The 27,799-nt window shown below is 44.2% G+C and overlaps 2 protein-coding genes across 2 annotated transcripts; both read right to left on the bottom strand.

Annotated features, from left to right (window-relative positions):
• Positions 1 to 356: 356 nt before the first annotated feature.
• LOC120702102 (peroxidase 2-like) lies at positions 357 to 15,114 on the bottom strand. The gene is made up of 2 exons (XM_039985868.1): positions 14,932 to 15,114; positions 357 to 647 (listed from the first exon to the last, which is right to left on the bottom strand). Exons 1-2 carry the CDS (start codon positions 15,112 to 15,114, stop codon positions 357 to 359), a joined length of 474 nt encoding a protein of 157 aa, XP_039841802.1.
• Positions 15,115 to 23,748: 8,634 nt separating this feature from the next.
• Positions 23,749 to 24,120, bottom strand: LOC120702103 (CLAVATA3/ESR (CLE)-related protein ESR1-like). Its single transcript, XM_039985869.1, has one exon. It carries the CDS (start codon positions 24,118 to 24,120, stop codon positions 23,749 to 23,751), a length of 372 nt encoding a protein of 123 aa, XP_039841803.1.
• Positions 24,121 to 27,799: the final 3,679 nt, after the last annotated feature.

The raw sequence follows: 27,799 nt of genomic DNA on the forward strand, positions 1-27,799 counted from the left end.
AATAAGTATTAAAAAATAATTTTTTAAAATATTGTGTAAATATAAGTAAGTGCGGTCTTATTTTAAAAATCTTGTCATAAGAAAAATAATGCTGCAATCGGAATTTAATTTGGACGTACGGTTTAAGGTTTATAGATTTTTTTTAGCATGAGCTCTCCTGGGTGATGTCATCAATTTCTTCCGGTACTATAGTTTATTGGGCTGACGCTTAAGGCCCATTTAATTTGCATAGATTGTTATTGTTCAGGTGATGGTTCACCGATCCATTATGGTTTAGGGTCCGGTCGCGCAAGGTTGCGCACCATCCCTACTGTCTGCGCCGACGACATCAGCGCGGCGTCGGACGCGAAGAGCACCTATTGGTCCAGCATGTTCCTGTAGTACTGGTTGTCCAGCGCGTTCGGGGTGACGGCGTCCTCCGCCACCACGGAGTTGTTGCCAAGGGACGGGCTCGCCGGGCACTGCCGCCACAGCTGCGCCACCAGCGCCACGTCCATGTCGGACGGGGAGGCGATGCGCTCGGCGACCGAGGAGTAGTGGGAGCGGTCGTGAGGGTGCGCGCCGGAGAGCACGACCAGATCCTCGACGCCGAGGCCATTGGCCGCTGAGCAAGTCGGGCCGCGGGGGCTGGCAGGCAGCACTTTTTTCTTTTTTATATTTAAAAAAATCAAAATTTCAAAAATATACATCTGTTTTGAAAATTTTCGAAGATACCCCCGGTCGCCCGGCACAGGAGCGACAAGGTCCTGTCGCCCAAGCAACAGGCGACAGGACCCTAATGTAATTTTTTTTATGAATTTGCAAAGAGGTCTCTGGCCGGGGGGAGGGGGGCTGTCAACCCCCCCCCCCCCCCCGACGGGGGTCTCCCACCCTATATAAGTCTTGGCCTCCATTCCCTTCTCATTTAAGCCCAAAAATTACACTAAAAATTCAGAAAAAAGAGAGGGGTGAGGAGAAGAAAAGCGGAGAAGCTATGCCGAATTCCGCACTTGTGATCTACCGGTAACTTCCATATGAATCCGTTGATATTGTATAACAATTTAATTTAATTAGCGGATTAGCTGAATTAGATTTGGTGTTTTAGAATACTCGTTTAGTATTACAATTTCAGTACTATTACAGACTTGTTTTTAAATTAATTATGAATTAGAATAGAATTATGATAGTATCTTATTGATATTGCAGCATAAGGCAATAGAATTATGACAGTACCTATATTTTCACGCATCGATTTGGTATACGATAGGTGCATTATTGAAATCATTGTTCGTCATTTGGCGCACCACACTATAGCGTCAATGTCTTCGTCTGGATCAACCTACATTCCGTGGAGCAAGTGTGAAGCCACCGTACCCGAAGGAATTGATGTGCCAATGTGCTTCTGCGGTTCGTTATGCAAGTTCATGCAATCTGAGGTTTTAAGAGATGACTACGGCATAAGGTTCTTTATGTGTGTGAACTACGAATATGATCCACCTAAGCGATACGGCAAAGACCGAGCCAAGGTAGCAGGACAACAGAAGCTATTTTTCTTTGTGACCAAACATTGAGTTATGATTCTAACTTTTGTTGGACAAAGTCTCCTCCGCCTCTTTGTGATTTTATGTAGTGGTTCGACACCGTGCAGTCGCAGCAGGCAAAGGATTTTGTGGAACAACAAGCAAGGTGGGCTGCAGAACGTTGGCGCCGAATGAAGCACGAGGAACAGCAAGAGGAGAAGCGCAAGAAAGAGCAAGAAGAGATCCGCAAGAGGATGGAGGAGGTGGATCGTAAGGCGGTGGCGGAACGTGAAGCTGACAGGGAGAGAAAGCGAGAGAGGGCACGCCGTGCGAAGGAAGCCGGGCCCAAAGCAATTAGGAAGGGCAAATATCCTCGGTGCACTCTGTAGAGTAGTACCATGTAATCTCGGCATTTTACATTCCATAAGGCATGTAGGTTTAGATGCAACAAGAAACTATCTTGTCGCGTGCATATGCCACTGCAATTAGTTGTTTATATTTTCAGTTGAGAGCTTGACTCTGTGTGTTGTAACTTTTACCATTAATTTGCAGTTGTAGCCGGGAATGTATGAAATCTTTGAACTTGTCCTTAATATTTTCGGAGCTTTTCATGTCACTAGAATACTAAAAAGCACACATTTAATTAATATAACGATAAGAAATAAGAACTAAGAAATGCATTACATAATGTGAACCATCAAATTTACATCATAATACAATGGTAATGAAACACACATCACACATGCAGTGGCATGGCAGAACCCGTTGCAAACTACGGTAAAAAGATTCTGGACTAACCTAACATGCCTTAGGTAATTTAAAAAAACACAACAAACACGACGATGCAGCATGTCACTAGCAGTAGGGTAGTTCTAGTAGCCGTACACCCATGTAGCAAACTGCGTTGAGCCTTCTCCGCAGTATTCACCCATTGCAGGTGGTGCAGGCGGTGGTTGCGGAGGCGCAGGACCCTTCTTCTTGTGACAAGGGCAGTTGTAGTAAGGAATAGTGCATGGGTCATCGTGTGAAGCGGCCGCATTGCTTCTATCATCTTCTTCGTCGTCTTTGTTAGCCTCGCTCACTTCCTCGTAATGGTTCACCTTGCATTCTAGATCAAAGATCTTTATCTGGAGGTACTCGATGAACTCCTGAACTGAATCAATTGGTGCAGGATCGACCCACCTAGTAAAACCATAGTTTTCTGGAGCATCGAAAGACTGCAAAACAAATTTCATGTAAGATGTCTCAATGAAGATAAAGAAATGAAACAATCGAGTATTACCCATGCGTGTGGACATTTAAATAAACGCCGACCGCCATCCATTCCGTCGGTGCACATATGCACTAAGCAGTCCTCACCATGTCTGCATTTTGGCCACGGTTCTCTACGGTTATCGTATTGTCGAAGACGAGTTTCATTGGTAAATTCACTCTTGTGCTATGGCGGAAACTCAAACACTGGTTCCGGAAAATAATCAGGTCCAAGAGGCCCCTCCCATATTATGGGGTCTCCCTTTCTTCTCCCTTTTCCTTTCCCAAAACCGTAGTAATTCTTCCCGCTAGACCCACCTCCAGACATTGGGTATACAATGAGCTTTGGTGTTTGAGTGCTGCTGGGAGTTCACAAACTTCGGAGTATTTATAGGCGCACAAAGGTCTGATACCCGGAGTGTGGAGTGTAAATGCACCTGAAAAGCCTACATGGCAACACAGTGAAGAGGCTAGCTGACCTAACACTGAAAAGACTAGATTCGATTCTCGAACTAACTACTCGATGCATCTCTGTGCATGTAGAGCATTTAAGTGCATGCAGACTCACAGCACTGCATTGCTGCCGCTCGATCGATCGTGCCTAGATGTCGCCTTCCCCACTACACGCCACAGAACTTCACTGTAGAATGATAGGTCCGTCGTCCTCGCCAGAGAGACTGCTTTGAAGGTGAGCTGGTGTGGTTGCCGTGTTGTCACATCTTTTTGAAATGGTGAAAGGGCACTGCTATTGGTTTGTCGTCTTTTGTCACGTATGTCTGGGCAAACAATGCGACATGTGGAAAACCCATGATCGCCGTGCTAAGCAGTGGCAACCTGTGATCTCGTACTCGCAGCTAGATACACTATTGGCCCTATTTTGAGCTATACGAGCGTGTCACGAAGTTTACACTGTATGCGGTAGTCGTCATCATCGTCGGCGGGATCTCGGCCGCTAACTCCTACCGCACCTAACTTGTCCTTCATTAAATCACGGAAAAAATTCGCAAGAACTTCCCTTATTTCACGAGCATTATGGAACCCACAAATATAACAAGTTCACATCAATAGTATCTATAGAAACAAATGACAAGTGAACTACCACAATCATAAACATCGGATACAAATAAGCGGTCCACAGCTATCTCATTACAAATAAACATCAGAGATACAAATATCGGATATATCTAACCACCCCTAGGGCGTCGGACCCTCTTAGCCCTCTGCTGGGCAAGGACATGGCCCTCGGAGTAGGTGTGATGATCCGGAGACCTCACCTGTCGCTCAGGACGCAAAAGGGGCTGCGGTGTCTGCTACTGAGAGATCCCAATTGGTGCTCCTCCTAGCTGTGAATAGCCCAAGACATCGGGGTCACCGTGCATGCCAGGTGAGTCTGGAGTCAAGCTGTTGAGTTCGTCTAAGGTGAAGCCCTCGTTATCTGGAACGAACGTACTCGAAACAAACCCTGCATAACATATAAACGTAAACCAACATATGTTGCGTGGTAAATTAGTGAGTGTATTGAGAGAGTGTTTTGTACCAGGTCGAAAGGAGGAAGAAGAAGGGCCGGCGCCCGCATTGGGGTAGAGCCCTACGCATAAAATGCGGATGTTAGCGTAAGCTCGTGTCTTTCGTCATGACATGTAGAAACCGAAATACGAAACATAAACTAACCTGTGTAGGCCAGTATCTGTGGCCCCGGTACCATCCCTGGATACGGTCCGCCAACTGGTGGTGCCCCTCTAAACATTCCAGTATGGCCGAACGCAGTAGCTGGATCGTATCCTGTTTGTGATATTAGTAAATATGTAGCAACACTTGATCTAATTTTAAAGAGATATCTACGTTACCTGGAGTTGTGTAGTACTGCGACGTCGGCCCGTGCACGGTCGCCGGACACGGGAACGACGACGAGGCCGGGACGACCCGTGGCTGTCTTCGTACTACACACGGCTTCCCAAGTTGTGCACTACCTGACGCAACTGGTCACGCTGCCTCGACCATGCCTCTGTCTGCTCAAACTGGGTCATTGGGGATCCGGCACGTACCCTCGTCAGGTAAGTCGAGCAGTCCGTCTCCATCATGTTGCAAAGGCGAAACTGCACCCATTCAGTAAAGGAACAGTTAGAAACACATGAATTATCTTATAAATATTAATATATATATATATATATATATATATATATATATATATATATATATATGCAAATATGATCAAGAGACTCACCGCGCCAGCTAGTGCCTCCACGTGGTGCCGGGCATAGCCATCCTGAGGCCTCGCCTGGTGTGGCTGCGGGTGAGTGTCAACATAAACCAGACGAGTCCGAGTCCGGGGTAAGTACCAGGTGAGGTAAGCCCTGAAGGAGCTGTCTGTGTGTGGTCCTGTTGGATGGACCAAGTGCTCGTCTGCATGTTCCCATTGGTCCACCCACGACTGCATCTTGGTGAGCCAATCATCAGAGCACGGCAAGCCACTCCTTGACAACCTACAAAAGTGGACCACGAAGAATCGTTAGATTCGACACGAATGTATGAGCCAAGTTCATTCATAATTACATGTGGTCCTGGCGACTGACACGCTCCAACGCGGTGGGCACCGGAAACTCCTGGCGCTGCCCAAACTATCTCCTGACTCTCCAGGGGCAATATGCCTCAACCGCGATGTCGTAAACCAGGACGGCTGTAGTAAGCCACAGGCTCGCATTCCCGGAGCAGTGCAAAGCCAGGACTGCTGGTGCACGGGTAGCCACAGCCTCTGGGCTGTAAGGCTCCTAGACAATGTCCTCGGGCGTCAGCATCTAACCTGCACATGCTCCCAGCATGTGTCGAACAATCATTTTTGGCTCATAATTTAGGTTGTCCATAATCAACCCATATATTTGCTTTGCAACAAAGTCGCATGATATATTGCGATGCGAGGGAAGAACTTCTGACATCAAATAAGTGTGCTCTGTCACAATGGAACATTTCCAGTTCGACTTCCATTTTCCCTTGAATGCATGTACTCGTCATGGACATCCATCATTCAGACACTTCACCTCATATTCTTTACTGCCAGACTTTACGACTCTAAATTCTCGTTTCAATGATATTGCCCACAGTCTCACAGCATCTTTTACGGCTTCAATGTTTGGATATGTTGCACCTTGTACTACCTCATTCCCTCTGTACTCCCACTCCTAATTTCGTACGTCTTCTGCGATATGATTGCCAAAACTATGCCCCTTCCACTCTTTTGACATTGAGTATTGCTCGTCATCAGATGAGCCATCATATTCTTCCATCTCTATTGTGGTTTGGTCTTCTGCCTCCATCTCGTCCACAATGCTATGTATCCTCTCTCCCTCATCAGCAAGGCCCTATGGTCCGATGTTTTGGTTCTCTATCTCTTCTGACTCATCTTGCTCAACATAGTTGGTCTCTCTTCGAATACTCGGAGTTGCTTGATCTGCACCATGTTGGATTTCATTTTGTGTCTTCTCCCGGATTTGAACAAGAATGGCCAAAGGCCACCCACGCTCTAGAGCTGCTTGCATGTACTTCTGCCAGTCATCAGTGCTGTGTATCATCATCAATTCCCATAAATCACTTTCTACCTCCCAATTAACAAGAGACTGGACGGTCATCACATGTGTCTCTGGATCAACACGGAACTCACGCTGCAGCCACTTACATATGGAACCATGTAAGGATCACCGGGTGTCCGACCCTAGAGGGGGAGGGGGTGAATAGGGTCGCTAATCACTTTTTAACCTAGGGCTCAATCTAATTGCATAAGATAAATCTAACGCGTCCTACACATGCTAGTTATGACTAAGGTTTATCCATGCTACCCTCTACTTACCCCAAAAGACTTGCAACCTATAGCAAATCCTAATCAAACTAACTAGGAAAGTAAAGGTAAGCAAGAAAGAGTAAATGCGGAAACGTAATGCGGTAAGTAAAGTGGTAAGGGAGAGAATATGCAAACTCCCGTGAAGACACCAAGACACACGATTTAACGTGGTTCGGTTAGGACACCAAAGTCCCTCCCTACTTCCACGGCCACTTGTCCAACATGAACAAGTGTGATGCCGAGTCTCTTCGCTTGATCACTGTCTTGCGTTGGTCACCAAGGCACCCGGCAAGCAAAGGCTAAGTGCCACCAAGTCACCAAGACGAGGTCACCGCCACCGTCTATCTCGAAGCGTCACCACGGCACCGTCTTCACTATCGGAGCTTCTCAACAAGAGGGGTCTCCTTCCCCGCACAAAGTGTCGTTGCCTCTCCACACCAAGTAGGAGGGTCACACGACGAGTACAAGTGTTTGCTTGCCGCAGCAAGACTTCTCTCAAGGGAGCTCTCGCAAGAACTAATCTCTAATTAAGCACTAAGCACTCTAACAAGTGTGCTTAAGCCTATATGATGTACAATGAAGCTCTATGGTGGTTGGAGATTATCTTTAGCTCTTGTATACTTTCTTGAACTCCAGCAGTCTCAAATGAGCCGTGGGGTGGCATATATATAGCCCACACACCCCAAACTAGCCGTTGGAAAAAGGCTGACAAAAAGTGCTATCACCGATTCAACCGATGCTCACATTTTTGTCATCACCGGTTTAACCGGTGAGTGCATTTTTCAACTAGCCGTTATACTTCAACGGCTACCTCAATCGACCGACGTAATCAACCGGTGAAAGTAATATAAACGTCGGTTTAACCGGTGAGTGTAGTTGCTGAAAAACTAACTCTCTGGACACCTGCACCGACGTTCACCAATATCTAATCGTCGGTTTAACCGGTGTATAGAATTTCCTCTGTCTTCATCTGGCAATGCACCGATGTATGCATTTTCTTCAACGTCGGATAATCCGGTGTAAAACCCTAACCCGCAGACCTTCTCTGTGATTGCACCGGTGAGTTCATTTTGCCCTGAGACCCGCGAGGGGCGGCTCCCCCTCGACCCCCGTCCGCTAACCGGGTAGCGGAACCCCCGTAGGGGTGGCCCTTCGGGCCTAGTTACGCCTATCTTCTCTTTGTCATCACTTGAACCTAAAAGCCTGAGAATGGTTTTCTTAACAATCATATTAGTTCAAGTGTTGTGTTGTCGATATCAATCACCAAAATATTATATTGAAATATGGCATGAGAGGCCATTTTCGCTACAAACCAAAACTCATCTCCAGAGGTTTATCTATGGCGTTAGATGAGCACTTGAAGGCAGAAAGGTCTACTCCATTAGGCCCATACAAAACATTTTAGTCACCAAAAAATACTTAAAACTGCATCTTACTCGACATATCTGTATATCACAGAATACTTATCGAGTTATACTCTTTACTTCACTACCTTATTCAATAATCCGTAAAAACTAAGTATGGATTTCAACTACAACATATAAGTATTCATAACTACGTGATGACACTCAAATTTTATACTGCATATGCGAAATTCTATTCTAAATCGTAATTAATTTATAAACATGTCTCTAATAGTACTGCAATTGTAATAATTAAAGCATAGTAATAACCTAGTTTGAGGCCTTACCCATTAAATGAAAAGAAATTTCGAACAACTTGTGCAGGAAACACGACCATGAACGTGTGTCCGAATGATTTTAAAATTCTAAAAAAAGCAAATGAAGTCTAAAAATTATGAGATTTGGCAATATCTCATGATATCATGTGTGGAGGCTATAGTAAAAATTTGAGTGGATTTCAAAATTTTATCGTGTACGATGCTTACAAATGGAAATATCTGCGAAGAAGAATAAGAGAGTTGAGAAAGATGCAGTAAGATTTGGAGTGAAAGTTACGATCGAATTTGGATTTGACTTCAAAAAATTTTCTATTACCAATATACAATTTAAATTACATCACGTAAAATTTTGGTTATTTTTCGAAGCCGTTTAATAATTATATTTTATTTTTGCAATTAAATAATTAATTTGAATTTTAGCTTGAAACACATTAGATTATATATTTTTTCTCATAGAATCATCAAATACGAATTGTTGAGTCACTTTGGCAAAGTAAAAATTGTGACAAAGTTATGCAAACATAAAATATTAAAACAAATTGAATGGTACAAAAATTGAAGTTAAAATAAAGTGTTTCGAATGCTTTGCCGTGTGCCAGATCAAGGACACACGGCAAAGCAACTGTTTGCCGTGTGCCAGATCAAGGTACACGGCAAACAACCAAACTTTACCGTGTGCCCTAAATCTAGCACACGGCAAAGTTAAATTTAAATTTTGTAAATGACCTCAGATAGAAAAACTACCAAAATAAAAGTTATAGATCTCGAAAAATTATGGAACTTTGTAGTTGACAACTTTTTAATTTGAATTCATTTAGGGCCTCAAACAAATAATATACTTTCGGTTTAGTATAATATGTGGGGAAAAAATGGAGTATAGACACAAGTGACTGTGTGGTGTAGTGGTAGAGAAGGTTACACGTGAGGGAGAGGTCGTGAGTTCGAATCTTGCCGGCTGCGTGGTGTGCGAAAAATGTTACAACTTGCAATTTAGATGGAATCGGTGTGTGACTGGCCGGTGGGGTCCTCCCCGAATTAAATCTTTTTTGTTTTCTATTTTTAAAATCGGTTTTCTGAAAACTTCTTTGCCGAGTGCTTTTTAGCACTCGGCAAACTATTTGCCGTGTGTCCGATAAATGACACACGGCAAAGGACCTCTTTACCGACGCCTGTTTGCCGTGTGCCGTTTGTCCTGTGCAACACACGGCAAAGGCTTTGCCGTGTGCAAAAAGGTCTTTGCCGTGTGTTTTTGGCACACGGCAAACAACCAGCCTCCCGTAGTGCAACCGGGACAAAAAGGGTCCTTTTGTCCGGGTTGGTACCACCAACCGGGATAAAAGGGTCACCCTTTTGTCCGGGTTGGTGTTACCAACCGGGATAAAAGAGTTGGGTCTTTTGTCCCGGGTGGAGCCACCAACCGGGATAAAAGAGGAACCTTTTGTCCGGGTTGGTACCTTCAACCGGGACAAAAGGCTCCTGTCCCCCGCTGGCCCGACTAGTCTTTGATCCGGGACAAATGGCCTGAAACAAAGACTTATTCTGTTATTCTGTAGTAGTGTGCAGGGTCCAGCTCAACGCGCACGTCGCGGAGTCGACGTGCCGGCGGCCGGTGCAGTCCAGCCGCAGCGAGTCGACGTGCCGGCGGTGTAAACCAGCGGCAGCGGGAGACGACGACGTACGGGCCGGTGGTGCAGTTTAGGTCTTTAGAAAGCGATGAATGCGCGCAGATGATGGGACGGTGGTGGACTGCTGGGTGATGTTGGGGGGATGGCGCTTCTTGCGGTCTGCCGTTCCTACGCCTGTAGATGGATCGGACGTCTCTAGATGACTCGCGGCAGAACCACGATTACCAGGAGGTGGGCTGGAGAGGGATCGCACGTAGCGGTGGAAACGGGCTGCCGTTACCTGCGCCTGTCGAAAGCATCGGACGGCTGCATGTTTCCTGCGGCAGACTGACCAAACGCGAGAGGCAGACTGATGAATTGACGGACGAGTCGCCCATTCAGCCTTTTTAGGAGTAGAGATTTCATAAAGAACATATCACTAATATACAAAAAGTAACAGAAAAGAAATGGAGAAAACGGGAGAGCCCTCAAAATTTCACAAAACAAGAAATATGATACCGCCATATTTTCAGAAAGGAAAATAAAGCACATTTATAAACAAAATTTAAATTTTGGCAAAATAGTCAAAATCATCCCTAAACTATGGGGCTCAACTCAATTTGATCCCTGAACTATGAAAACGTTCAATTTAATTCCTGAACTATCCTAACCAACCCAACTTCATCCTTGAATTAAAAGATGAAGTTGGGCCGGCTAGGATAGTATTAATAAGAAAGTAAGTTTGTACTTCATGAAATTAAGAAAAAGTAACATCATAGTGCATTAATATTAGAGTAAAACTAACTCATGTGATTCATACCTTTATCAAGAAAAGTAACTTCATTGTTTATGATAGGAAGTAACTTGCTAATAGTATACACAATATGAAGTAACATGTGAATAATTGATATGAATTTATGATAAAAATATAGGGTTTGTTTTTTTTTGAAAAGTAACTTCACAACTTTGACTTAGATACTCAACTGAAATTATATTTTGGAGCTCTAACTGAAACAAATATAATTGTATTATTGAATTTTGATTGGTTGTACCATTGTAGAATTATCAATTTCTTATATTAGAATTGATATGCATATAGGAAGAGCTTTCTACCCATAGCCAGGTCCAAAAAATAATATTCATCTCAAATACTAAGATACACATTATATGTCTGCTTCACATACACCTCGGACCGCACGTCGTGAAATATATGGAATGTGGTTGGTAAGGTTTTTTACAGGTAGAAAATGTTCGCCTAGGCCCATGCTTATTTTCTGAATTTATTTCGGAATTTAACTGATATTATTTTTTCAGTGGTAAACCAGGTGTTCATCTTGACAGCAATACACTTATAGTAACTTTAACAATCTCGAGATCAACAAGCTCAGTCTTCCAAAAGTGCTTATAGATGTTTAGAGGGTTAAGTGGTATATGTGCATCTAACTATCTGAAACAAAAAAAAAGAAGAAGGAAAAAGACTAAATTACTTTTCTCAACTATAGTCAAAGTCTGAATAACCCCCTAAACTAACATTTAGTTTATTTTACCTTGCATAATATGCCCTTTGGTTTGAATTACCATATAATTTTTTCTTTCTCGATGCATAAATGGAGTCGTAAGTTGAAATTTTACAAGATAATAGTACACATCATAACACATACAAAAAGTCATCATAATTTTGTCATTATTTTGATAGGGTAGGATATTTAATAATAAATTAATTATTAGAGTTCAAAATTATATCAATAATAACCATGAAAAATATAACAATTTTTAATATGCATTGTGGTGTCCACTACTACCATGCAAAAATTGAAATTAAAATTCAACTTTTGTATGGAGAAAAAAAAGGAAAAAATATACCATGAGGTGTAATGTACTAAATAGCATAGTTTAGAGGGTAAATTGAACCAAGTTATAGTTTAGAAGTTATTCAGAATTCGGCTATACTTGAAAGGGAGTAAACATAATTTTTTCCAAAGAAGAAATAGATATGGATAGAGAAAAATGGTATGACTATAGTGAAAATTTTTAAAGAAGGCCGGACGGATACAAGTTTTAACTTTTAAGGTTTGAGAATATTTGACAAATGCTTTACATATATAAAGGATTAATATTTTTTTACGAAGTATAGTGCAGACGCAGAATATACATGCACATACACTCACCTCTGTTTTTTTCGCGGTCGTGTCTAAGTACGTTTTTCATTAAGAGGGAAAGAAACAATTACAGAAGAGTTAGCTACAGAGAAGCAGAACAAACCTCGAAACACATCACGCTAGATGTTCACATGGTGACATATGTGCGACCTGAAAGTCAACCTAAAGCACCTGCATCTACTTCTAGGTGCCTAAAACTTGCCTGGTACCAAACAACAATCTCGTTAGCAATCCTAGCTAATACATCTTGAATTGTTTGCAGTCGACGATCGAAGGTCCTATTATTCCTTTCTTTCCACAGAAGCCAGCAGACCAGAACCACCAAGGAGTCAAAACACCTGGCAGCATCCTTTGGTATGGTCTTCCTAGCAGTAGTCCACCAATATGCAAGATTGCTTGTTTGGATGTTGCGAGCGACAACTTCCCAGCTCAACCAGCGCAGCCCAGCCCTTTGAACCAGATTTCACGTGAGAACGGACAACACAACAAGTGATCTATAGTTTCCAACCACTGATTCCAACCACATCGATCATGGAGTACCAACCAAATAAAGAACTTGCATTTCGCTGGAACCCGTGGTTTATGGAGGATCTTAGCTCCTTTGATTGGATGCTGACCAATGAAGAAGGATCTACCCTAGGAGTACGCACACGCAACTCTACCCTATGAGTACTTCCAAAAGAGATTGAGTTGTTGCAGCCCCCGGCCTGTCCTGCACGCTGAGAACCAGGCTCCGTTTAGCCAGGCTGACGCCATTCAACTCGCCGTTGTTTGGTTATCTGAATATTTGTAGCATGGCCGAGCATAGCAATTGATTGGTTGGGTGGATCATCCAAGCTCCCAGTAGATTTTAGCTGCAACCTACGACGGCCTTCTTCACAGAATATTCTTGTAGCGGCATCTCACTTTTTGGCGCAGGTGGCCAAGGATTTTTTTTTTCTCAGACTCATGGGCGACGGTCTAGTTGTAGGATTGACGGTCACTAGTGTACCTGGTTATGTCACTACTACAGAATATGTCTTTGTTCTAGGCCATTTGTCCCGGCAGCCTTTGGGCCCGGGACAATAGGTGGCTTTTGTCCCGGGTCCAACGGCTATCCGGGCCAGCCGGGGGGGGGGGGGGACAGGGGCCTTTTGTCCCGGTTGGAGGCACCAACCGGGACAAAAGGCCTTGGCCCCCTTATCCCCTTCCCTCTCCCCCCGCCCGAGTCATTCAGCTCACTTGTTTCTTGTTGTTCTTGGCTCGGGAGAGAGGAGTTCTTGCTCATTTCTTCACCACATTTGTGAAGATCTTTGATTCCCCGTCCATCCATCGGCGCTAAAGGTTTGGGGCTTGTTTTTCTCTTCTTCCTTGGCTTGTATAGCTCATTTCATGCTTTAGAAATAGAGAAAATATGTAGCTAGCTCATTTCTTAGACATTTAGCTAGATTGCATATGTAGGTGTGATTTTCTTTTAGATTTAGATGAGTATGTGGATAGTAGAAATTTTTAGAATGAGTGTAGACATTTCATGTGATGTACTTGTATATATGACCATATTGTGGATAGTTGATTTTTGTATTCATGAATGAATTAATAAAATGAGTATATTAGAATTTTTTGTATTATGAATGGATTATTTTGACACTCTAGTGATGTATTTATTTAGGCTCACATTGAAACCATTTAGAAGCTAAAAAAATCTTTATTTCGAAACAAGTATACGTCGTTAATCTCCATCCAACGGTGATGGCACTACCTTTCGGGGATACACGATGCGCTATAAGGACGTCGCAAATCGGTTGGTCGCATCACCAGCACTTCCGATTGATAAGAAGACAGCATTTGACGCAGTCAGCATGGCCGTTGTTGTACTGAGAGCATATCAACGAGCACGCTGCATGTGCCAAGTGTTGTGCCTATTAATCGTAAATGTTGGTGCTGTGACTGGCCAATTGGTGACATCCTTGTACCGCACCGTGTCCCCCCGAAAGGCAGTGTCATCACCGCAGGGTTGAGGTTACTGACATATATATTTTCAAAAATAAAGGTTTATTTTTCTTCTAGAGGGTTTCTGGATATTGAAAAAAGTGTACTCCTGGAACTGAAGGGTGTCAAAGTAATTAGAAGTTATAGAGATTTCTTTCAATTAATTAGAGATTTCTTGAGGATTAATGATACATTTCGTCTTTTTTATATGATTTCATTCTTGAGGATTAATACTCTCTCACTAACACACTCACTAACACACACACACACTATCTCTCAAACTCACACACTACTCATTAATATCATGAAATTGCTTAATTTTATCTAAAATTCACTTTTTAAACGTTAATATCGTGATAGAATCCACTTTCTGTCGAAAAGCAACAGTTTGAAAAAAATTTGTTCACCTAATATATTTTTGCGTTGTCAAAATAACAAATATGATTTCAAAAAAGTTAGATATTTCGTTGACCCAATCACTTGAATGAAAATTAATTATTTTTGTTGCGTGTATCAAGTTTATATAGAGATAAGAAATTTTGTTCCATAATTTTTGGAATCATAATTTTATTAACTGAATAAACAAATGAAAGCCAATTTTAAAAGAGAAGTAAAAAGAAACAAAAACAAACATAAGATTTGGCGGGAACGATGGAAAACGGGCCCCTTTTGTCCCGGGTGGTAGATCCACCCGGGACTAAAGGTGGGCCACGGGCTGGGAATTTTCCCGGCCCGCCCAAAAACACCTTTTGTCCCTGGTGGATCCACGACCCGGGATAAAAGGCCCTTTTGTCCCGGGTCGTGGATTCACCCGGGACAAAAGCCCCCACCCCCCCCCCCCCCCTTTGTCCCGGGTGAAGCCACGACCCGGGACAAAAGGGCCTTTTGTCCCGGGTCACCTGGGACAAAAGGGGGGGCCCTATATGTGTCGCTCAACCTCCGCCTTCCTCCAACATTTGGGCATTTTCCTGATCTGCACCGCGCCGCCGTCATCTGGTCCATCGCGCCTCCACTCCGCGCGCACGCCCTCGTCTTCGCCGCCCTCGGCGGCCTCACTGCACGCCACCGCGCCGCCACCCTCTCCGCTGCGCGCCACCACGCCGCCAGCTCCCCGCCTCATCGTCCAGGGCTGCCGCCCCTAGGTTTCCCCGCCCTGTGTGAGTAGTGTGGCCGCCGGCATTTTCTTTTTTCTTTTCAAATTTTATGTTTATGTAATTCTGTTTTATATTAACTAGAATTCAATTATGCATATAGATATTTTTAGAATTATATTATGGATATCGTGTTTTATTTATTATATATTAAGTAAAATTGATTTATAAAGACATTATTAGAATGCAATTATGGATATAGTGTTTTCTTTATTTATAGAGATATTGTGAGAATTAGAGAGAATTTATAGAGAAATAGAGAAGAAAATAGAGAATTAGAGAGAATTTCTTTTATGATGTATTCATTATTTAATTATGTCATTCAAAGACTTTAATTATCATATATTCATTATTTAATTATGTCACACAAAGACTTTAATTTATCTTGTATTTATTATTTAATTATGTCATTCGAAGCCTTTAATTTATCATGTTTTTATTATTTAATTATATCATTCGAAGCCTTTAATTTATCATGTATTTATTATTTAATTATGTCATTTATATTACTTCTCGACCGAATCGTTTCCGATAGTTTTCGATCGTTACCGATCCCGACCGAATCGTTTCCGATAGTTTCCGATCGTTACCGATCCCGACCGAATCGTTTCCGATAGTTTCCGATCGTTACCGATACCGACTGAATCGTTTCCGATAGTTTCCGATCGTTACCGATACCGACCGAATCATTTCCGATAGTTTCCGATCGTTACCGATACCGACCGAATTGTTTCCGATAGTTTCCCATCATTACCGATCTAAATATGTGGATTATTTAGAGATTTTTTTAAGGGTTTTATTTGTATTCATATTTTAGTTACGATGGACCCGCAACACACAGACGCGGAAGACAAACAGTTCCTGTTGAATATGATTGGCGAAGTTCAAGGAGATGTCCCTGAACAAGCTGATGATGGCAGCAATACCGATATATATTTGAATATGTCCGGTGATGGAATTGAGCCACCATCTATTCAGGATGACGCTGCTGCTGAACAAAGTGCTAATGTACATATCACAACTATACTTATTTGTAGTGATAATCAAATTTTCATCTGAATCTATATGAATACTATGAATGTTTTTTTATAGCCGTCTAGATCATCGTCTCAGCAGAAAAAGACGAAGCGAGGCCCAACAAAAAAACTGGAAGGGCAGTTCATTATAACGGAAGTTGGTCCAGATGGCGAACCGATCGCTCCAGAAACTGCCGCCAAAAAATTTATAAGACAATCCGGATGTATTGTCAGGGACCACATCCCGATCAGCTTCAGGCTCTGGAAAGCTTCCAATCCAAGCGAGGAACGGGATGCGGTACCTGAAAGAGAAAAAGAATGGTGCTGGCGGGAGCTTAAGAAAAACTTCACGGTTCCAGCTGAATCCGAAGAGATATGCAAGCGCTGGACCCTGAGTAAGATGGCCGAACAGCTGCAATCATTCAAGAAAATTTTGACGAAGAAATATATCAAGACCGGGACCACACCCGTATTTACTAGCGAGCTCGAAAATCTCAGGGGTCACTGGGATGCATTTGTGGAATACAAGTCTTCAGAGTTTGGGCTTCAGAAGGTGCAGAAGGCCAAAGATAATGCCTCGAAGAAAGTATACCATCACACTCTAGGCCAAGGAGGCTATAAGCTTGCAATACCCAAATGGGAGAAGATGGAGCAGGATCTGCTTGATAGAGGCATCCAACCTGCGACCATGAACTGGCCTGAAAGGTCAAGGACCTAGTTTTATGGTCACGGGTGAAACTTGGACACATTGACTGGTGACTGCATCTATGGGCCAAACATCCAGCGAGCAGCCCAGAGACTATAGGAGGCCATACAAGCAGCGGCCGAGGGAACATTCCAGCCGTATAGAGAGAGGGACGAGCTGACTTACGCCCTTGGGAATCCAGAGCATCTAGGCCGCACAAGAGGCAAAGGCGTGGTTCCGTGGAAGTATGGGTTCAGGGATTACATTGAATCATATAGAAGCCGGCAAAGAAGAAAGAATGATGAGCGGGAGCACTTGCGAAGGCTAGAGGAACGGCTCATGTCACACGATCAAAGACTGGAGGAAGAGATTCAACGCCAAGTGGCCATAGCAATGAGCCAGCAACAGCAAGCGTAAACGGTGCCTCCAGAGCCTAATGTCGCAGCCGATCATCTGTCTCAGCGGAAAAGCAGCTGCGCTTCCACAGACGTCGCCATCGCCGAGCCAATGGGGATCCAGGCTGCAAATTGAAGCGACGGCCCCGCAGCGATTTCCAGTGGATGAGATCACCCAGCGGACACCTTGTGACCTGCAGACTACCGTTAAGAACTTAATGTTCACTGTTGCATACGGTACTGCCATGCCAACCCAACCAGGCGACGTGTACCACGGGTAGCAAATTCCGCCAGGATACACAAGAGTTGGCATGGAGCAGGTGTGCCAGGGTTGGGAGACGCTCGAGCTTGATATTCCTGGAGGCGGTGGGGAGAGGACACTAGCAGAAGCCATTCATGGCTACATCCTATAGGATAAGCGCTAAATTGTCCTAAAGTCGGATGATCAAACACCAAGACCGGCATCTCAGCATGCCTCTCCAAGGCCGGCATCTCCGCAAAACTCCCCAAGGGCAGCACTGTCTCGACAAGATTCACCGGCACATTCTCCATCACCATCATCTCATGCGCCGATGAACACTCAAGCGTCACCGTCGCCTCCATGGTCACCCCCTCCGTCGCCGGCAAAGAAGCTGAAACGGACGCCGGCAAAGAAGGTAGCTGCACCGGCTAAGGAGCCTCCAAAGAAGAAGGAAAAGGAGAAGAAAACCAAGGAGGCTCCTATTAAACGCTGGGACATGAGCCTTGAAGAATGTTATCGGACAACTCAAGAAAGAGTTAAAGAGCACTTCAAGCCGAAGCCGAAACCGGAGCCTGAGAAAGTGATAAATCCGATAGATTTGAAATTTTTTAAGGGAATGTGCGAAGCAAATAAGAGAAAATTCATTCTGAGAGACCCCCCTTCAGACTACGAACGCACAATTATCAAAACTACTGAGAAAAAGAATAGACAATAAAAGTCGTCGTCGTCCGACGTTCCACAGCTCGGAGCCCAAAAGAAACAATCAATAAAGCCTCTCGTAGTGGGACAGATGACGCAAGAACATGACTTTGTTACATTTTTGAAAGAATCAAACCTGATGGCGGCTCAGATTGCAGGGGGAGAGGATATTCCAAAGGCCGATGTGGTCGTCAAATGGACGTATGAGATCGGCAAATCTCTCGTACCCCCCAAAGTAGTGTTCGTGCTTCCAACACAAATGTATAAGCTGCACCAGCACTACATGCGTGCGATGGCCGATTGCATCTTCATGCAGGGCGCAAAGATTAAAGATGACGATTTCTTACGGGGGGAGGCCATTATATGGATAAACTGGGAAGAAATTTACCAACTATTCCATCAGGAGGCCCTTGACATCTCTATGGTCAGCTTGTGGGTTCTGTAAGTATTTTACTCTCCTTACATATTGTTTTGCATGATCTCAACATACTGATCTCTTGATTTATTTGGTATCATGTAGAATGGAGATACAAACTTGCAGGAGAAAGGGATACTCTCACCTCGGCTTCATCGACCCAATTACTTGTAATTGGAGGATTCTACACGACACTGCTGATGAGCTATACCAAAACTTGTTCAAGTACATAAGCGTTCATCACAACAAGCAAATGATATTGTTTCCTTACAACTTTGCGTGAGTGATTCCTTCCGTCTAACTCTTTCTATTCTGTAATCGAATTGTTTAAACCTTAACTACCAAGAACTGCCTCCGTATAATCTTGCAGTGAACACTGGGTCCTAATTGTCATAATTCCCGAGAAGAGCCTACTCGTGGTTATGGACTCATTGAGGAGACCTCTAGAACAATACGAAAATCTTCTTAACATGATGAAAAAGTAATTCTACCACTACTCCGTCGATGACCGATAATTTGAATCACTTTATTACTTGACTATAATTGTTCTAATTATGCACAGGATTTGGAAAGAATTCGCTAAAAATCATCCAAGCAAATTTGACAAGGAATTGAAGATCAAGACAGATTTTGCGGTACGCACTTGAATAATTCGTTGCACGATTCATTAGTTGTATTATATATTCATGTAAATACCTGATAATTTCTTCTCTCTTAAAGTGTATGAGGCAGAAACAAGGCCACTGTATTATGCGCATACTATGTATGCGAGAACATCCATGGTCTGGTAGGTCCTCCAAAGGGCTGGACAGATTGGAAGGAGGAAGTAAGTAAAAAACTTGTTAATATTTGAACTCGTATTTTAATTAGTCGAAATTAATTATCCCCTTTTTCCATAGGTCGAGGAGATGCGCGATAAACTCATACCGGAGGAAAAGATTATGGCGATTCAAGAACAATTGTCCGGATTTATTGTTGAGCAAGTCCTCGATCCAAAATGCGAATTCTACTATGATGGACTATCTAATATTGACAATCGCAGCAAATATGATAATATACACGTATATATGTAATTAAGAACGAATATACCATGTAAATATATATGTGTGTGAATGTATTAAATTTCTATTTATGAGTATGTATGTATTATATATATAAGCACTCCAATAATATATATGTGTGTATATATATATTTATATAATATTAGTCCTAGACATTTTCATATGTAAAGGAATTCACATGTATAGATATGTGTATACATATATATATATATACATATATATATATATATACAAGTGAATTAATTTATATATGAAAACTATCTAGGACAAATATTATATAAGTAACTATATATATATTAGTGGAGATCATACACACTGAATTCCAATACATAAGTTTAATTGAAATGCAAAAGTATAATTGAAATAGAAAAAGAATTGAGAAAAGAAAAATAGAAAAAAAGGACATTTTGTCCCGATTGGTAACACCAACCAGGACAGGATCTTTTGTCCCGGTTGCCAGACCCGGGACAAAAGGGCACCCCCTTTTGTCTCGGACTGGCGTTCCCGGTTGGGAAACCGGGACAACAGGAGTTTCCCAACTGGGACAAATCAATGTTTTTGTAGTAGTGTGTTAAAACTTTTTTTAGGCTGTGTGCCATTACGGCAGAGGCCGGGAACATTTCAAATTGATGTATCACCTTGATGTATCCTCTTAAAATCAATAAAATTTCCCCTTTCTAAAAAAAGATTTTAGCTGCGGGCCTCGTGCTTGCTGCGCTCGCGCGAGCCAGGCTGCCCATACACACCGATTTTCCTCGCATCTCCAGAGCCAGGGTGGCGGAGAGTTTTTGCATCCCGCCGGCCAGGCCCAAAGGCAGGTGCAAATAACCAATCATGGGGACGATGCATCCAGGGAGCCTGGTTGAGCTAAATTCAGGCAACCAATCACCCCCTTAGCAAATCATTGAGATTGACACACAGTCTACCACTGGAAGTATAGCACCAGTTAAATCCTGGAAAGAAAAATGCGTGCACTCATGCTGAGTCTAGGACTCGAATCCGGGCAGGCAAGTTTAAGCACAAGGGACCTTACTAGTTGAGCTATGATTAGTTTGCACTATCTGCAAATTTTGTCTACACCTTATATAGTTGATCCTAGACTAACATTTGATAACATGATTTGATGGTTTTATCTATATATTTATGCCTTTTCCTTATCATAATGAAGTACTGTTCACCAATATTGTTTTTAAAGGGCTTGTATCTGTCTGACAGGATGAAAATGATCTATGGTAATATTCACTACTGGAATCTGCATGTTTCTCTAGAGCTAAAATCCTAGGAAAATGGTTGAAAACCCTAGGAAATGCATTTCCTTAGGAAATTTAGTAGGGAAAGATCTGTAGGGATAATTTCGACGGGAAACAAGTATTGCCACGGAAACCCTAGGGAAAATTTCCCTAGAAAACTTGGAAACCTAGGGAATCTACCTTGGAAAATAAAAAAATGCCATGCTCCCCTGCTCGCCTGCCGCCGTAATGTTGCTCGCCCGCCAATGCAACCGCCGCTGCCACCGCCCTCACCCTGCTCAGCGCCGCACTCGTGCTCCCAGCGCCGCTGCCACCGCCCTTGCCCTGCTCGGCGCACGCACCACCGCGCTTGCCCCAACGTGCTCGCCTTGCTCGCAGCCCCGCCACCACCGCACTAGCCGCATGCTCGGTGCCGCCACGCTCCCCATGCCCAGCGCCGCTGTTGCTATGCTACCCCAGCCGACCACGCACTCTCCCTGCTTGTTGATTGCGCACTCCGGCCGCGTGCCGCGCTCCCCCCGCTCATGGGCTGCGAGCTCCTACGGCCGCCGCGCCTCCCTTCTAAGTTTCGGCGAGATCCCGCTATCCCCGGCCGCGAGCGAGCTCCTTTGCTCACCGGCGTACAGCTCGTGCGCGCTGACCACGAGCTCCACAAGCCACGAGCCAACATCTAGGGCCTCGTGCGTGCCATCCAGGAGCTCACTAGAGCTCGGGCATGCCGGCATTCACTACTAGAAAACTTCTCATTCATCACTGTCGTTAGTACCGGCTGCATTTTGAGTCGGTACTAACGAATGAATTTAGTACTGGTCATGAAGAACAGTGTCCAGGGAGCCTTTTAGTGCTAGTGGATCCCACCAGTACTAAATGTCATATTTTAGTATTGGACCGGTACTAAATGGTCCTCCACGAGTTACTTTAAAAGAAAAGCCTCTCTCACCTTACTATGTAAGAAGAGGCCTATAATGACGGGCGTCATCTGCCTAAGGTGACAGGCATCGCGCCCGTTACTTATACATCGTCACTGATTAGAACAGAAAAGTGACGGGCAAAAGCCCGTCACCTATATACGTAAAAGGTGATGGGCATCAGTATGAGCCGTCACCTATGGTATTCTTAGTCCGTCACCTATGTCAACACATAGGTGACGGGCATCATTCTTTTGCATGCTAAAATAAATATTTACAGCGTGAATAAAAATAAAAAATATTTTCTTTTTTCGCGCATGCGATTTTTTTCGGCGTTACTAGGATTCGAACTCACAACCTCGGCCTCACGCGTACCCTCACCTACTACAGGGCTACACCATCACATGTGATCAACAATGAGATATTTTTCTTTTATCATCATTTTCTAATGTCTTATATAACCTGTTTCACAGCTGTAACGATCTCAAATGGAAAACTTTTCAACTACAAAGTTGTAGCTCTGGTGGCGAGCTACAACTTTCGTATATACTTTTTTTCCATCTAAGGTCATTTGAAAATTTTGAAAATTTGAAATTCAAAATTTAAACCATATATTTGGGTGCCAAAACAACCTCAATTGAAAAAAATTTGAACTACAAAGTTGTAGATCTGGTTGAGACCTACAACTTTTGTATAGACCAATTTTTGATTTGAGACAATTTGATTTTTTCAAAAATTGCATGTTCAAATATTAAGAAAAGTCACAAAGGTGACGCGGCTTGATGTTGCACGTCACCTATGTCATCACAAAGGTGACGTTGCTTTGATGTTGCCCGTCACCATTTACTTATCAACGTCCGTCACCTATACTAATCTTATAGGTGACGTGCTTTAATGTTACTTGTCACCTATATCAAACTTATAGGTGACGGGTCATCCCATCACCTATAACAAAGGTGACGTGTTTTGATGTTGCACGTCACCTATGTCATAACAAAGGTGACGGACAATATTTTAGAGAGGCCACCAAGAGGTAAAAGGTGACGTGCATCATCTTTGCTCATCACCCAGATGACAAAGGTGTCGTACAACAACAACATGTCATCTTTTTGCACGTCTCTATAGGTCATTTTTTACAGTGTCTAGTCACATGTGATGCATTGGTGGAATGGTAAGCTAGACTCACACGAGGCTGGAGGTCGTGGGTTGGAACCCTGGGCATGTGTGTGCAGACCTCCCTTTATTTTTTACAAGAAGCAATTATTAGTACCGGTTGGTTCAACCGATACTAAATGATATTGCCATTTAGTACCGGAGAGACGGTACCGGTTAGGAAACCGGTACTAATGTCTCTTTTTCTGGCTGTGATTGCACGCCATGGATAGGAGGGAGTGAGGATGAGAGGATAAGAGAGAGGGATTCAAAGAGAGAGGAGCAAGGGGATAAGAATGAACTTTGAAGAACTTTGAATACACTGGGCGGTCCACGTGATTTCCCCAGGAACATGGTGAAATTCTAGGTAAAGATCAAATGTTTCCCTAGGAAATAAGTTCGATTCATAGGGAAATCGATATTTCCCAAAACACTAGGGAACCATCTTTCAACCTTCAAACAACTCTAGGGAAACAGGTGGATTCCAGTAATGAATGCTCTGGCATAGGTTCCTTTTGATTGTAGTGATCATAATGATACATTTTGTTTTACAACTATTTTATTTCAACATGTTCAACGCTCTCTCAAGTTGCAGGTTGAGCGAGGATACAGAAGGATTACACAGTACAACAACCCAATACATGCCAATACAATACATATATACTAGCTAGTAGCTACGCACTCGCAGGGGCTACCTGCCCTTACCATGCATCCATGCATGCATACATACCCATGGCCGCGCGTCAGCCATCACTACTGACTGCTCTCTCTGACTCTGGATCTACGGTGTTGTAGGAGCAGCCGACGACGGCGAGCCGGGGTGGTGTATAGGATCCGGCCCACTCGGCACCTCTCTCTTAGACCCACCGTCCTCGCCGCCGCCAGCGGCAACTGGCCCATTTGGCAGCGCAACACCGTCGCGCCGCGTGAACGACGCGAGTCTCGGCCGGTGGCCGATGAACCCTTGCTGCTGCTGCTGCTTCTTCTGCTCCCAGTACCGCACATTGCCGCTGCCACCACCTCCATCGACACCGGCAGCAGCAACAACCTCACCTCTCTGCCCCATCCTCGCCGCCTCCGGCGTCCAAGCCAGGATCGCGCAAACCAAGAACACCGCCGCCGCCACCATGGCAAACGTCCTCGACGACGCCATCACTAACACAACCAATTCGTGATCAGCAAAAACGTACGCTAGCTTCAGGTATTTGTTGTCAGACAGGTGGTGTGGGGTGGTCAAGCTCATGCAGTCGAACGCCCGTATATATACACACGCCGATCCGTGGAGACGACGAAGCAGCGAGGAAGAATCATTTCAACAACAAAAAGATCGTTATTAGTTTAATTACTCGATCGCAAAGCTGTGGGGGCGATCGGAAATGCCATGGCCTTTCTGGTAGAGAGGAGATGCCGATGAAGTGTAGCTAGTGGGGGTCGCTTCGGCATCGCAACGATCGCCATGGCCACTTGCCTGCTTCTTGCCATGGCAGTTAATCGTGGGCACCCCTGAAGCATTAGTTTAGTGTCACTAGTGCAGCGCCCTCGTTATCCTGTCGAATCCCTGTTCGCCTATGGACGCCGCCAAAAGGCCGGGCAATTTATTTAATCTGGTGGTTATTAAGAGGAGAGATTTTATCTATCCGTCGCAAAAGCTGCTGCTTGGATTGCATTTAGCTAGTGTACATGCACTGATGATGAACAGTGGCCTTGATTGCACCCATCCATCGTATCTTGTTGGATAAAGATCAAAGGCATGGACGTATCTATTCTATGGTCGCACCGGCAGCAGGGTTTATTAGTAGTTGCAGTTGTAACCAAGGGCCACAGCTAGCTGTAGTAGTTTAAGAGCCACATGGAGTTTTTTCTTCACTCGCGTGTAGCTACTCTCATCATCAGTATACCACCGTGTATATGTCTGCATACTCATTTATCACTTTGAGTATGTTCATATACTTATTCTAAGATATTTCAAAAGTATATATATAAAATTTTTCAAAAGTAGCCCTAGTTTTTAAATATATAATAGTTATACCTTAGTATTAGTATATAAAAATAAGTATGTCCATATACTCTATGTATGATCACATATCCAACATATGTTTCATCATAGGTATTCTAGTATGAACACATACTCCACGTACATACTCTTCGTTAGATCAGATACGTCATGTATCATGAGATACACACATAGGAGTAGCTACAAGCAAGTGTAGAAAGAAATTTTCATATGTGTGTATAACCTTAGTATTAGTATATAAAAATAAGTATGCCCATATACTCTATGTATGGTTACATATCCAACATATATTTCATCATAAGTATTCTAGTATGAATCCATACTCTTCGTTAGATCAGATACGTCATGTATCATGAGATACACACATAGAAGTAGCTACAAGCAAGTGTAAAAGAATTTTTATTATATATATATATATATATATATATATATATATATATATATATATATATATATATATATATATATATATATATATATGCGCGCGCGCATGATGAATGATCGACAGATCGCGTCGTACGCAGTTGCATGGTGGTGCATGGTGGGCCAGGGGGTAATCCGTTAGGGAGTGCTTTAATTTGCATGGATATGTGACACGACGCCGACGTGGTATGTTGATAAGACGACGAGAAAGGGGTATCTCTTTCCGTCACCATTGCCGGATTTCTGACCTTGCGGCGGCCTATCGCCGGCGAGATGCTATCGTCGATGCGGCAGAGTGGATCAACATGGATGGTGGCCGTTGGCCCTGCTGGAAATATGATGCCTATGAAAGCCAAATCGATCCGCCGCCGGCAGGTCCCTTCTATCTGATTGGATAGTTCAAGCAATCCGATGCAAAAGTTCCACTAACAACCGACGAAAAGGAAATGGTCTAACTACAGATTGTGCGCTGAATATATATATGTCATTCCAGGGAAAAAAACAAACCAAGTACCAGACGGACATTGGCTCACATGACTGCATTGTGGGGGTGTTTGGTTTGAGTATACTTGGCCAAACGGGCCGCCCCGGCCCGGCACGGCACTGGCCTGGCGAAGCACGGCACGACAGGGCATGCCGGGGTTGTCATGCCGTGGTGCATAGTGCCACCGTGTCGAGACATCGGCCCAAGCACAGCCCTATGAGGGTGTGCCGTGCCGTGCCCCTAGGCACGGCAGCACGACGGAGGTGGCCAGCGGCCTGGCGTGGAGCATGGGGAGGAGGGGATGCCGGATGATGACGGCAGCGGCTTGCACGGGGGCGACGGTGGCGGCCGAGGAGGTGGGGACGACCTGTGCCGCCCGGGGGCCGAGGGTGGTAGGAAGATCTGTGCAGGCTAGGGGGCCAGGGGTGACGGCGGCCTGAGCAGGCAGCGACAGCGGCCAGCGGACGCAGGCGCTGCGCGTGGAGGCAGGGCAGGTGCGCGAGCGGGCGGTAGAAGTGGCGGCGGCGCGTGAAGGGGGCCGGCGGGCTGCTGATCGATGGAGAGAAGAGGGGCGAAGAAGAACTGAAAGTGGTTAGGGTTTCTTTGTTTAAATGGGTCCTGCTTTGTCGGGCATTTTTTCGTGCCACCCGTGCTGCTGGCCCAATAAACGGGCTGTGCCCGTGCTAGTGCCGCGTACCACAAATGCGGCGCAGGCACGGCACTGGGCATGGCACTAGTATGGCACTGACTCGATTGACCACGGGCCGGACCGTTGCCGTGCTTGGCCAACTATAGGTTTGAGAAATCATGACAATTAAAATAGACTTGCACGATCCAGATTTCTCGCGCCGGATTGAAGATGGAGATCAAATGGTGACCACATGAACATGCGGTGTATATAGAAGATGAAGATCAAGCTGGATCACAGGAGCTTCCAATTAGTGGAAAGCTAAAAAGACCAAGAAATTAAAAGGGGTCGTCTCTATCTAAAGCATCTAGTATGCATAGGAGCTTGTGGCCAGTAGAAGTAGAGAAGAACATGGTTAAATACGGATCACGTTGAGATATGCATTCTTATGGGAAAAAAAGGTACGCATGGGCAGACATGAGTGCATTATAAGCGGTGGCTTAACCTAACTGACATTTTTAGGATTGTTTCACTATAGAAAACACGCCAAAGGTCCACCCAAAAATACCGGAATGAAAATGAACCGGTACCTATGCTAGTTTTGGGATCGATGGAACCTATAGATGAGCCTTAGGTACCGGCTGGTAAGGCTCTCCATAGGTATCGAGTGGTAACTTTTCCATTAGTACCGGGTGGTATCACGAACCGGTGTCTATGGATGAGCCTTAGGTACCGGTTGGTGTTGACCAGTACCTTAGGAGCCTTAGGTACCGGTTGGTGTTACCAACCGGTACCTTAGGGTCCTTCACAGGCTATTTCAAAAGGAAAATATCTCTCTTTCTATCACATATGTTGTGTAGATGAGATGGTAAGAGAGGTACGTGCGAGGCAAGAGATTGCTGATTCGAATCCTAGCTACAGCGCGTTAATATTTTTGTTTGACGAGAGCCTTAGGCACCGGTTGTTTTACCCGATGCCTAAAGCCCAGACTTTTGGTCTCGGCTACCCGATGCCTAAAGCCCAGACTTTTGGTCTCGGCTACGGAGTACCGGTTCGAAAAACCGGTACCCAAGAGCCACAACAACCGGTACAATAAGCCTATTTTACAGTAGTGTAACCGGTACCCAAGAGCCACGACAACCGGTACAATAAGCCTATTTTCCAGTAGTGTTTGGATTGAGGGATCACCACATCTAGAACGTACGGATTGCGTTAAAGACCAAAACAGGCTTGCCTAGATTTTTCGTTACAAAAAATGGTCTAGATAGTACTATGGTTTGTTA

This window comes from Panicum virgatum, chromosome 4K, assembly GCF_016808335.1.
Source record: "Panicum virgatum strain AP13 chromosome 4K, P.virgatum_v5, whole genome shotgun sequence".
In the NCBI taxonomy this organism is placed as follows: domain Eukaryota; kingdom Viridiplantae; phylum Streptophyta; class Magnoliopsida; order Poales; family Poaceae; genus Panicum; species Panicum virgatum.